At 42.0% G+C, this 13,939-nt stretch overlaps 1 protein-coding gene across 1 annotated transcript in view; it reads right to left on the bottom strand.

Moving 5' to 3' along the window:
- Window positions 1–13,939, bottom strand: part of LOC116939111 (unconventional myosin-Ic-like) — a gene marked incomplete at its 5' end in the record, with an annotated part of 63,411 nt that overhangs the window by 17,598 nt on the left and 31,874 nt on the right. The window contains 5 exons of the mRNA XM_076060591.1: window positions 3,459–3,576; window positions 10,207–10,312; window positions 10,477–10,557; window positions 12,017–12,063; window positions 12,844–12,938. Coding sequence (XP_075916706.1) covers window positions 3,459–3,576; window positions 10,207–10,312; window positions 10,477–10,557; window positions 12,017–12,063; window positions 12,844–12,938 — 447 coding nt within the window. The remainder of the gene's footprint in view (window positions 1–3,458; window positions 3,577–10,206; window positions 10,313–10,476; window positions 10,558–12,016; window positions 12,064–12,843; window positions 12,939–13,939) is intronic.

Genomic DNA, 13,939 nt, shown 5'->3' on the forward strand with positions numbered 1-13,939 from the left:
CGAAAGGGACCTGGATAGCGAAATGCACCGTGCCATCTGGGATTGCCATGACAGTGCATTCTTATACAGGGTGCTTAAAATGTTTTAACACTCATGTGGGACTGTCGTTTGTAATGGAAACATAACGGATAATACACTGTAACATGATAACAAATGTATGTCAATAGCTTAAAAAAAGTCAAAGAGTCTCCACTTGTTCGCCATCGTTGTCAACACGTGGCCTGGAATCTTCTCCAATTGGTCTCCAGAGCCCGGAGGCAGCAGCGCATTTTTTGTGGCATTGTAGCAAACATTCTCCGAGGTGTTAACATTTTTTTGACGCACCCTGTATAACAGAAACACAATATAATAATCCCCTAAAAATAACATGTATCCTCAACGCTACTGACCTCTGGGGATCTCACAAAGCTAAGCAGGTATTTTGGGCATGGCTAAAACTTGGAACGGTGCCTAGCAAGGGGCTTGCCAGGTGTTGTAGACATGGGGCTGCGTGGTGGAAATTATTGAACCAACATGCATTTTAGCTTTTGAGTGCCACGTCCCTGTATGCATAAATCTTCTCCAGGTACTCCAGTAAACTTCCCCACTCCAAAACATCCCAATGCAGGACGCTCCTGAAAAGCAGTTTTGAGAGCGAGTGACGCTTTTCCCAGTGAAATAGTTGGCATTGTTATGTTATTGTAATAAATAATCAGTACAAAGAGGAATACATTAGACTGAAGACGAAGGGGATTCCTTCTCAAACAAGTATGGAACAACACTCGAATACTCATTGCATTCGTCTGGCAGGGCCGAGGTTGTACACGTGAAAATCACTCTTGATATCCCACACTGTCACTCATTTTTATCAGCCTCAATGATGACGTGTTGAGTCGACCCTGATCGTGATTTAAGCTTGCACCATTTCCATTGCAATGATGTCTTCTTTCCACTGTTCAACCGTAGTGAAGCGCCTAAAGGTAACTATTCTTCAAATATTCGGTGTGTAGACAGTTACCGTATAATGTTCCAATAATGAAGGCAACACAGTTTTGGAAAGTGTATACTATATAACACATTTTGTGTATAGTCTATCATTCTGGAGGTGCTGAGGCGTGCACTTCACCACAAAATATCCCTTTGGCACAGACTAGTCGACTTTCCTTTGCGGCGTAAATCGCTGTTCTGGAAGCTCGTGGGCCCCCTGTTCCAAGAAGAGCTGCACGCTGGGCTTATTTTTGGGTCAGATGAGCAACCCAGATATAACAGGTGAATGTAATACCATACATACCAGAGCTTGTGATTGTACAACATACACGGGGAGAAACGAACTGTGAACCATTGTTTTAAGAAATATTGTAAAAGTATCGTGGCGTTTATGATCTTCACGTAATATCTGTGGTGGCTCTGAAAGGCTGGAGGCAATCTCTGTTCTTTATTGCACTCACGATGCCTTCTCCGCTGCTCTGCGCAGGTGCTCAAACACCCAAAGACGCTGTGTGAGATTTGGAAGGGGTCATATATATTTCTTTTTTTTCACCACTATGCTATCGTGTGTGTCTCCGGGCCTTTTGAAAGAGATAATATGTAGCTATATGTTACTGCCTTTTTTGTGGAGCACACTAAAGTTCATCCCCATATAATGAAAATAATAATAGAGCAGATACTGAAAAAGGGGGCCATAAAACAAAATATCGAAAGTATCAACAAATGGCTTCAAAATTAATATGCTAAACAAATGTGACAACCTGTTTTAAATATTCATAACCAGAAAATACCGTACCACAGAGGCAGCGTGAAATATTCATAATTCTTGCCTGGATAAGTGTAAACCTAGAAACGTTTGCATAACAAAAGAAAGTTTGGATTTGTACATCGTTTCTAAAGGGATTGTGATTTTTGTTATGCTCATGTTACACTTAAATCTTGACTTAAAGCTTTCGTGACTGCAGGAATTCATATTCTTTGGGTCTTTCGGTAAAGTCACGTAGATAGAACAATAAAATAATACAAATAAAGTTAATAAAAAAATACAAAATATCACGACGTTTCGATCGTAACACAAGCGATCGTCATCAGGTGAAAAAAGAGGGGGTGGTGGGGGGGGGGGGGGTCGTGATATTTTTATTATTTTTATTCACTTTATTTTTTTTAATGTTATTATTTTATTGTTCTATCTACATGACTTTAGCGAAAGACCCGAAGATTACGTTACACTGTGTTTTTCGTGGTAGATATAAGTCTGTCCTGTTACTGGTCAGTAGCAGGTATAAAACACAAACAAACCTGTATTCCAATGAGTGTATACACATCTAAAAACACATGCTATAATGACCCGTGGATAATTAAATTCATAATCGCCGGTGACAAACATGTTTTTTTTTTAATTAAGACCGTAAATGCTTCTCACTTGCCCCGTAAAATTGTGAACTGAGTGGGGTGCATTTAGGTTATGATTTCACCCAGGTCGCCCATGCAAAAGGGGCAACGCTGTTTCACGTGCCTCAATTTCATCTCCTGTTTAAATAAGGGATACTGACTGACCTGACAATGAAATGAAGGCTGGAAAACAGACATTAGTGTACAAACAGCCCTGGCACTCTCGTCCCCCGGGTCGCGGTGTGTGCGCGCGTGTGGTTGTCTGCGATCATTATACGCGCGTGTGTTTGCATACACAAGCATACACAGAAGCATGCCACTGTGGTTGAGTACATTTTTCCGCAACACCATCATGCCAATGTAGACTCTGCTGTTTCTGCTCTGACTTGACGCGCCCAAGGGAAAGCTTCTGAGTTAGTCACAAACTTACCATATGCGTATATCACGTCGAGAGCCAACAATTGTGAAGGAGTCATCAGCAATTAATCAACACCATGAATGCCCCTTTTGATATCACGGATAGCGATCGCTATAGTCGCTGCGTAAAAATACCATCAAAGCAAAATGCGTAACTGCACGCAGGGATTCAATTGCTTTTGGGATATGCTCCGGACTTGTTGGTAGAAATGCGGCGGCCACCTACTTATAATGTGAAATAAGCGAGAAAATCCACCGACACATTCCCTCAGCTATGCTGCGTTCTACAGTTACCACCAGCATCACCCTCATCCTGATATGTCGTACAGATCAAAGCGGATCTGAGCTGAAATAACAGAAACGAGGTACTGTTGATGGACACATCGCAAAAGGGGGTGGGGGTCCAACATCACAACCGCCATCATTTCATGTGGCACGGCCGAAGGAAAAAGTTGAAGACGATCCGAGACTAATTGGATGACAAATGTGACAACACGGACTGATAAGACGCCAGTGCAACAACTGACAATGGCTGCGAAGGGAAAGAATCATGAAAGTTGACAGCCGAGGCATCAGTGACGGCAACCCCATGAGTACTGCGGTTCAGGGATGGATGATGATCTGATAATAATAATAATAATGACGACGACGACGATGATTTTTTTTTCACACACGGGCAGTACCTCTGTAAAAAGAAGTGGTACTTGCGGCGGTATGCAAAGCCTGCCCTCCGGACGCGCACGCTCTCCACGAGACCCAGGTATTTGATCTGGTGCCGCACCACCGTGTCGTCAAACGCATCTGCGGTGAAACGCACGCAATTCAACGGTGAATAAACCAGAGTGACTTGTACACGCTTTATAAACAGTGCGATATTAATAATAATATTTGGTGGAGCGGTGGCGCAGTGGTTAACGCAACGCGTTTTCGATTCACAGCCACGGCTGACGTGGCTGGCGAGCGATATCCGAACTGGTCCTGGGTTTTCCCCCACTTCACGAACCCGCCGTGCTGACTCGCGTAGTATCGTATGGTAAAAAAAAACCCTGCACAGGTGATGAGAGCGTGGAGAGGGCCTTCTTCCAGCAGTGGATTGGCAATGGCATGTATATCATGCAGAGATTTTTGTTACCGTATTCCACCAGACTAATCAGTAAATTTTGTATTTAAAGCTTTCGTGACTGCAGGGATTCATATTCTTGGTTCTTTCGGTAAAGTCACGTAGAAGGGAAACAATAAAATAATAAAAATATAAAACAATAATATTCTCACGACGTTTCGACTGCAACACAAGCAATTATCATCAGGTGTGAAAACCACAGCAGGAAAACCACAGCAAGAATTTTTTTTTGCTGTGGTTTTCACACCTGATGATGATTGCTTGTGTTGCAGTCGAAACGTCGTGAGAATTTTATTCTTTTATATTTTTATTATTTTATTGTTTCCCTTCTACGTGACTTTACCGAAAGAACCAAGAACATAGTCAGTTAATGTTAGGAACAAGTGAGGAGGGGTCGTGGAGGGGGGGGGGCGTGGGGGGCCTGCAGATGTTCGCCACATTCACGAAATTGTTATGAACCTAGGGGATGCTTTCACGCAGTATGTTGACCACAATGCCACTGCTCCCCCTACTGCAATTAGATTTGTATTACTGTTATTTCCCAGTGGGGGGGGGGGGCTGGTCATTAGGAGCTTGTGGTGGGTGGGGGCCTTAATGACCACAGAGGAAAAAAAGACAATTGAAAAAAAAACAATACTTGCACATGTTAAAGTTCACGACCTGTATGTTACGTTACGTTTCGGACTGGATAAAGTGTCCTTATTTGCCTCTGGTGCTCTGCCTTAAGGGCAGGTCCTTGGCTGCCACCCATGATCAATCATCCTTCTCTGTTCTCTGCCCTCCTCTTCACTTCCACAAGTGACCCTTCCTTAAACTCCTCCGACATCCCAGTCCTCCAGCTTGCTCTAATTCCTCTCCCGTTCCGTTCTGCCTTCTATGACCTTCTTCTTCAACAAACCGTCCCCCGTCGCAGAACGACTCCAATGTGGTTCATCTCACTCCTTAAGCTGACGTCGATTTGTCATTCTTCTTTCACCGTTGCCTTTCCAGATCTCTCCAATTTAGTCTTCATTTCTGTCCATCTTTACCCTCGGCAACCTTCTCCAAAATCCACATCTCAAACGCGACAAAGTGCAAGTTTCACAAAAAATAAGGATCTCTTCGTATTTGGAAGCAAAACAAGGCGGTGTCGTGGCCCCCAGTGATCCACATGGGCGAGCAATTGCGCAAAATGCCTCCCCACCCGCTGCAGCGAAGCCACCGTGACAAGTGTTCAAGTGTCCTTTCGCTCAAACTCAATTCTCATTTGCAACAAAAGTGACCTAGGTCGCCAAAAGGATCGTAAAGCGCAGCACAAACCAAACAATACTCTAGCAGTGAAACAAAAGAGACGTCAGCACAAAGGAGAACTTTGTCAACGTCCCGAGAGTACGGTGCAACATGAATAGAGCAGATAGAGACCGCCCCACGCGTGCGCTTTATGTTGTTGTGGGCAACTAAGGGGCACATACCAGCCTTGCTCCCTCGCACGCAGTGCCTCGCTCTGTGCATCAAAGGCACTGTTGGTTATTTATTCGAATGCCAATCAGTTGATACTTTCGAGTTTTTTTTTTTAATGGCCCATTTTAAGTTTTCTACTTATTATATGGGGATGAACTTGGTGAGGTGCACAAAAAAGGGGCAGTAACCGACAGCTACATATTAACTCTTTTTTAAAAGGGCCTGGAGACACACACGATAGCATAGTGGTGAAAATATAAAAAAAAAACTGTCCAGGGTGTCCAGATGCCTGGCACACGCGCAGGAGGGCGTGGGTTCGATTTTGACCCTGACGCCTGCTGAATATATTTTAAGCTTGCATTTTTCTCTCCCCGTGGTCGCGTGGATATTTCTCCGGGTCCTCATGTTTAAGAGTATTTGGTTGCTATAAATTGCCACTTGATGAGTCAATTCGTTGAGCTATCATTTGTGGCCAGGTGGCTTCTGAGAAAGAGCTACATTGCTCAGTCGGCATTACCTGGTAAAATAAAAGTAGGAATCGTAAATGGTATTACGATTACACTTGTGTACCCAGCAAAACCTCAATGAGTCTCAATAATATTTGTCGGGCGTTGTCCTACCAGGTCTTCGCAATAGGGGGCGATATTTCTGTATGTCATCCCAATTGAGTAATTTGCAGGTCATTTTTGCAGCATTGCAACGTCTGTCCAATACCGGTTACCAGTTAAATGGTATGTTGTTGTTGTTTTAGATTGACACAGGTCACTCTCGCAAATGAGACTCATCCTGATCTCTTGGGTTCTCAAATTGTAAAACAAATCAACTTGAGGGTGAGACTTATTTCACGGTTACTATGCACCTGAATATATTTAGTTCGGACCCACCCCCCCCATGCCCCCACCCCCCTCCCCTTTCCATGAGCTTCCATGCCCGTCAGTACCCAATGTCCCCCCTTCCCCCAGGCATCCCTGATTATACTTTGGGTATCCAGCGGTAGATTCCCAATCATGGGCGGAGGTTTTTTTTTTGGGCGGGGGGTTTGGAAAAACTGGACACCTTTACAAACTGTACACAATGAAGAAGATCATAAATAAACACAATTATATGCACCCGCGATTCCTAATGTGAGAGTCAAAGCGAACCCCCGTGTCCCCCTCCCCCCACATATCGAAGCCAAACTCTGCCTATGCTCCCAATAGTACCGTAGTTGGTAAAAATACATAACATGTCGTGACACAATCGATGAAGTTTCCAACATCATACGGCAAAAACAAACATAGCATACAGAACAACGTCGCACATCCGCCCTGACCGATTAACCGCCCACACACGCACTGCAGTATGTTTTTGATGCTGTAACCATGATTTGTCTATATGATGTTGGCAAATCCAACGTTTTTGTCACGCATAGCTGCCTACACCTCAGTCTCACATACGCACACACACTTTCACGTATACACACACACACACTTTCACGTACACACACACACTATCACGTACGCACACACACTATCACGTACACACACACACTTTCACGTAAACACACACACTATCACGTACGCACACACACACACTTTCACATACACACACACACTTTCACGTACACACTTTCACGTACACACACACACTTTCATGTACCCACACACTATCACGTACACACACACACTATCACGTACACACACACACTTTCACGTAAACACACACACTATCACGTACGCACACACACACACTTTCACATACACACACACACTTTCACGTACACACTTTCACGTACACACACACACTTTCACGTACACACACACTATCACGTACGCACACACTATCACGTACACACACACACTTTCACGTACACACACACACTATCACGTACACACGCACTATCACGTACACACACACACTATCACGTACGCACACACACACTTTCACGTACGCACACACTATCACGTACACACACACTATCACGTACACACACACACTATCACGTACACACACACACACTTTCACGGGTCGAACGATTATCAAATCTCTAAAGGCGTAGGCGTGATACGTCAATAGCAAATGCATCTTGACGGTCCCGAAAAAACAACACGTGTTGCGATACCGCTGAACGTATCGCCACAAGGGCTGCTTCCATCCGCATCATGACACAGGTGTCCTTGTGGTTGCGACCACAACACTGCCACAAATTAAACAGGTGATGCCCCACCCAGCGAGAAACTTTTCATTATTATTATTCTTCTTCTTTCACTTGTGAAACATTCGCATGGCAAGATTCTCTGGGAACCGTTTTAGTTGTTGAAAGATATGTCACTTTGTCAGTCACAGCGGAGAAGAGGGAGAAATCAAACATGACGTCCCACCGGTCTCATTATGAAGTCAAACTAATCTGTCACAATTCTCAAAATACATTTAAAAAAAAATAAAGAGAGAGAGAGAGCCTCCATAATGGGTGATGATGCCAATTGATATTCATGGAGGCGGTAAGCACGATTTTCGTTCGGTTGTTGTCCTTTGGGGAAGCTCAATTGAGAAAGTGCGTCCCTGTTTCATCACATTGTCAACTGAGCAGTCGGTGTACATTGTGCACTGTAATAGTCACGCAATAATAATGCATAATAATGAGTTGTGTTTGATAGAGCACCCTCCTTTACGCCGGGGTGTCTCAGAGTGCTTTACCCACAATAAGAAAATTACTTAATATCTAATTTCAACACTTCTGAAAGGGGTACCCCCAGTGGCAGCGGTCACTGTGGGCCAGAAGGTGATTCAACACCTGGCTTGCAAATGGTCTGCCATTAGGGGGCGATGATTGTTATGCGTATTGCCGATTAAGTAATTTACGGCGCAAACTCAAAACTTTAGCAATTTTGAACCATGATTGCCGATGTACAAAGGCCTACTCATTTCACACGTCATGAGGAATATTTAACGTCCACTATAAAGTAGACAGCATATTTTACGGTTGATACAACTGCAGCATTAACCAGGACGGCCGCCAGGATTGTACCGCGAAACTTTGCAACGAGCAGCGAACATGATACCACTGGGACACGTTACTGCCCACGGATCTTTCCAAACACTGTTTGCACATTTGTTCCACCGACCACTACAAATGTTCTGAACGTGTCCATGTTTGCTGCTATGTTTGCGAGGAATACGTGAACATTTAAAGTCAACAGCAGTTGCTTATACTCTTGAATAGGGTTGTCAACATGATTACGCAACTGACAAAAAACAGGATTTTTAAATTCTAGATTTGAAGCTTTCGTGACTGCAAGAATTCATACTCTTTGGTTTTATTCGGTTAAGTCACGTAGGTAAAAAAACAAATTAAAATAAAATAAAAAATTAAAACACGACGTTTCGGAGGCAATACAAGCTTCCGTCTTCAGGTGGAAACAGTCACAGCAAAAAATTGGTGCAGCGAGTTTTGCTGTGACTGTTTCCACCTGAAGATGGAAGCTTGTGTTGCCTCCGAAACGTCGTGTTTTAATTTTTTCTTTTATTTAATTTTAATTTGTTTTTTACCTACGTGACTTAACCGAATAAAACCAAAGAGTAGGATTTTTATAGTCCTGGGAAGACTTCCTAGCTTTTGAATCGAGGACGATCATGGGAAAATCAGGACAGGTGGCAACTATACTCTGAAAAGCCGAGCGAAATCTACATCTGAACAGTCAGAACGGGTTCAACATTCACGACTCAATTGGCATCGTCTCAATTTCTATCGCCCCCATGCGCCACGGCTGGAAATGGAAAATATCAAACAGAAAACATTTTGCTGACTTTGTCAAGCGCACGCGAGAAATGAGGGTCTTGTACAGGCGTGTTTTAGTCAATTCACCGCCGCTTAAGTAATCATGTAACTTCTAACGTTAAAAATGGAAACACAAAATAAGCGTTGCTCTGCTCTGGTGAAAGGATCATTCCTCTTGCGACTCGACGCTGATAGCACAGTTGGAGTAAAAATGTAGGAAATATTTAAAAAAAACATGTTGAATAAATAACAATTACGAAAGCTACCACAACAACTCCACTTACGATTAAAGAGAGCGCAGGTCACCGTTTTGTTTACACTATGGTTGGTAACTATAACTTGACATCATTCTCATCACCGCATGTCAGACAGAAGATTGACTTTTACTTTTATGAATACGCAGTTGCTGACTGCGTATTCAAAGGCCCCAAAAATGCCAAGTGGCCAGCAACAAACAGCACGATCAGAGCTGTTCATGCGTTTTTTTTTTTTACCGAGCAAGCTCGGGAAATTAGATGATAAGGAAGAAAGTTGAGCAGAAGGTGAAAGTTGTGGAGTGGGTTAGGAGTGTGAATCTCCAAAATCTACTGTGCAACGGCGTTTTCGCAGCCAATTCAACTGTCCTCATGCACCGAGCAGACAGTCAGTGAGTCAATGTGTCAAACGATTCTGTAATGCTGAGAGTGCTAAGGGTGGTAAGCCTTAGCGCGGCAGTTAACAACACAAAACTGTCATCGTGTCACGGACCCGCGCGTTTTCATATTGAGCGTATCTTAGACTGATCCTTCATCATCATCATCATCCGCCATGGTCCATCCACTGCTGGATGAAGCCCTCCCCCCCAAGCCGCTGCCGCCACCTCTCACGAGCCTGTGATGCGATAATACACCTGGCACCTGCACAAAAAACTGATTTCATATCTCCAATCTCCCCGCTGGACGTCCTCATTAAGGGAAGAGAAACCCCTTCACGGTGTGCTCTATGAAACGGTAAATTAGTCGCGTGTTCGATTAGACGTTATAGGATTTCAAAATGGTGTTGAATTGACTGAATTACCCAGTATTATGATAAAGACGTATACATGAGGCAATGAAATGGTTGGGCGTATACTTACCAGCTTGTTTTTCATTGTTGGGTTTGATACAGCGAACGTAGGAAGGGTCTTTGGACATCAGGATCTCCATGAGCTTCCCCAGACTGCTCTTAAACTGGGCACCAATCTAATTTGAAAAAAATTACATGGAAAAAATCCCACAGACATGCCGCTATCAAAATTTACCATGAAGTTTGTCAGATGAAAATGTGCAGAACTGATTTAAGTGTGCTTCGTGTAAACAAACATCTATTACTTTTGCTCGATTATAAATTTGAATTATGTATTTACAGTTCCTGGCCATTTCTTCTCGTTCAGTTCTTGGGGGCAGAAGCACTCCTTGATTATCATATTTCCAGCTCCACACATGACCTAATTGTGGCGATGGCACACATACACATACATACATGCACATATGGGAATTATTGACATCGTTGACACGAATAACATACACAGATGATCGTGGCTGGCTGGTGTAAAATTGCAAATGTCTTTCCAGAAGGATTAGAAATATATAATGCCTTTAACTTAAAAAAAAAATCTTAAAACCATTCTTTGATTTATAATCTTAGCTCTTTCGGTAAAGTCACGTTGAAGGGAAACAATAAAATAATAAAATATATAAACACACCTGATGACGACCGTTTGTGTTATGGTCGAAAGGTCGTGATAATTTTTTTCTTTTATATATTTTATTATTTTATTGTTCCCCTTTAACGTGACTTTACCGAAAGAGCTAAGAATATGAATTACTGCAGTCACGAAAGCTTTAAATCATTCTTTAATTATTAAGGCTCCCAAATATTCAGCCCAGAGGTTGACTGGTATCACTCTTAGGGCATTGTCATATTCAAGTTCTGAACTGCTTTAAGTCTTGCGATAAATACTTACAGATAAATTATCTCGGTTGGCTATGTACAATGCGAAAGAAGTTCAACATACATACATCCCCACCATCAGTGAACTGAGTCATTTGCCTTCCGTGAAGAGTGACATTAAAACTGCTGGAAATCAGGCAAAGGCCACGACCAATTAACTAACTTTACATAGGATTACCCAATTTTTATAAACAATTTATTTTCGAGACAACTAAACGACCGTGTTTTTGTTTCCTCTTTAATCTCAAGTTAATTAATTGATTGGGTGAGTAAATAACAGCCAGTACTCCCATTACTTCAGAAAATTGACTGTAATAGAATACCCATTAAATATTGACTTAAAGCTTTCGTGACTGCAGGAATTCATATTCTTTGGGTCTTTCGGTAAAGTCACATAGATAGGTTCAAAGAAAATAACAAAATAACAAAAAACTACGACATTTCGATTGCAACACAATATGAATACCCATTAAGTGTATTCTGTTCCAATTAGCTGTGATGTAATAACAAACAGTGGCCTCCATTTATTACAGTTTCATATTTTTTTACAACAGGATTAGGTGGTACGGATTACTTAACCAGTGACCTTACCTTTAAAATAATTTTAAAAAAAATCCTCTATATACGAGAATAATCACATTTAACCAAACCGGCACAAAGGCGTATACATTGTCGAGCAATTAAGAACATTGCAGTAAGAACATTGCTTGCGAGAAAATATTATAGATACCGCAAAGTGTACTAACGTGCATGACGAAATGTTAAAAACAGTAACCCGTGAACGTATAGTTTTTTCACCCACCATACGTGGTTTTGCTAATAGTAATTTACTTGAGACCTGACAACCCTTTGTTCGCCATGTGCTGCACAAGTGTGACTCACAAATCATCTATGAAGAAGAGATTAATTTGCACAACCAAGTTTTAAACAAAATGACATTAAAAAGAACAAACCTCCTTTAGGTTTCTTAAGAGCAGGTCCTGATTTTTGTCCAGGAATCCTGTTAAACATGAATAATCAGTTACAACGCATACAGTTTTCTAACAAATTCGTGTTTGTCATTTAAAATGACAATGAGTAAGAATTATGACGTCGAAATACTGCGAGGGACTGAAATGGCATTGGGAGACTATCACCTAGCAGTGTATAGATAATAGTTGTCGAAGATAATGATGATGGCGATACAGAACAATATATCAATTTATTTTGTATACATGTTTTAGGTGCGAACTAAATACAACATTACACTGCAAGCTAATAAACTTGTGTGACAACCAGAGCTCGTTGAGGCAGAGGGGTAGCGGTTAACGGTTTTGTCCTATGAACTTAGTGACCTGAGTTTGATATCCGGCCTGGGCTAACATCACAAGAGAGTGATAGGTGATACAGCCGTAGAGGCCCCCTTTGCCCACCTGCACTGACCAGCATGGTGAAGTATGGTAACAACAAAAACCCATTAACCACATGGCATGAGCAGGCCTTCATCCAATTTTCCAATGTCGATAAATTATCATAATTATTACTTTTGTGTGCTAACTTTATTTAGCAATTAAACTGCATTTAATCTCATAAATAAGAAATACTAACCCATCTTGCTAAAAGCTTTTGGTAAATAAAGTAAATGTAAAGACATGTTTAGTCTGTCAATAACCACAGCAGAATAAGCACGAAGATGTGATGTAACGTAAAGTAATTCTACGTAGAGTGGCGTTCACGTATCACATTTTAAATTCAACAGTTTTAAAATGGTACGGTACTTATTTGTGTCTACTTCTCTGACCTTTCACGTTGTAGTTAACCTCTCCAGCATAGTGCCGCAGTTGGAATTCATCTCGTTTGATTTCTCTTCTGTTCTTATGATCGCCAAGTTTGTGGCTGCAGGTAAATGCATACACGAACAAATGTTGCCACACATATGCTGACATTTTCCCCACTTCATTCCATTTGTTCGATCACTTATGTTACGTGAGGTTAACATTCAGTTCAGAAATCGTCAAGCAGTGTAGCGTGTGCGTTCATGGAATAGCTCCAAGGAGCGATTGTACATCTTTAAAGTGACCTTCTTACCATGCACGCATTCTCACAAGCGCTGCTGTGAGATTGTCGAGGTCGACATCAATTAAAAAAAACACATGTTTATTTTAAAATCTCAGCAGTGGAATTTGATTCTGATTCTGATATTGTTTATTGTAACTTTCTGATCCACCCCTGCTGGAGCTTCATAGCTCATCGGATCCCTCGAATATGAAGATTATTATTCTTTAATTAGATAAATCAAGTACAAAACCAAATGTAAGATGATGGTTTTTTTGTGTGTGTGCGCAGTCTTTGGTGACCAGGAGAGACCAATCCATAACTTAATACAATTGAGAACAGCAGTTTGAATAATTGCGTGGCTGCCCAGAATCCAGGAATTAAGCAATGCCAGCTCAGGGCTCTTGACATCTGAACCACGATGGCACCTCAATAAATAGCTTTAAGGAGCACATCCTCAAACAACACCACAATTTACGTAAACACGTGGGCAGAAATAATTTAACGGGCAACTACGTCGAGCATATGCATTTCAATGCCACCGCCTGAAACATCATCACTCTCTTAGAGGTTAGATGTGTACAGGGGTGGGTGGGTCAGGGACGATACGAAGGCTGCGTTGCATATTGGAGTTTTAGCCGGTCCAAATAGGGAGCCAATCCCATTTCTAGAAACTCATGCCCTCGTGGCTGTGTTTCACGTTCCTTTCGTTTCAAGAATCAAATGCGATTGTTTGTTGTGCAATAGATAAACGCATAAGCGTGACAAAGATACCATTATCACAGACTTACACACACACACTCTATCCCTGTATTTTTTTTGGGTTATCCTGCACAATATGC

The sequence above is a fragment of the Petromyzon marinus genome, chromosome 5 (genome assembly GCF_048934315.1).
Source record: "Petromyzon marinus isolate PM22_M1 ecotype Great Lakes invasive population chromosome 5, UKy_Petmar_22M1.pri1.0, whole genome shotgun sequence".
NCBI classification, from domain to species: domain Eukaryota; kingdom Metazoa; phylum Chordata; class Hyperoartia; order Petromyzontiformes; family Petromyzontidae; genus Petromyzon; species Petromyzon marinus.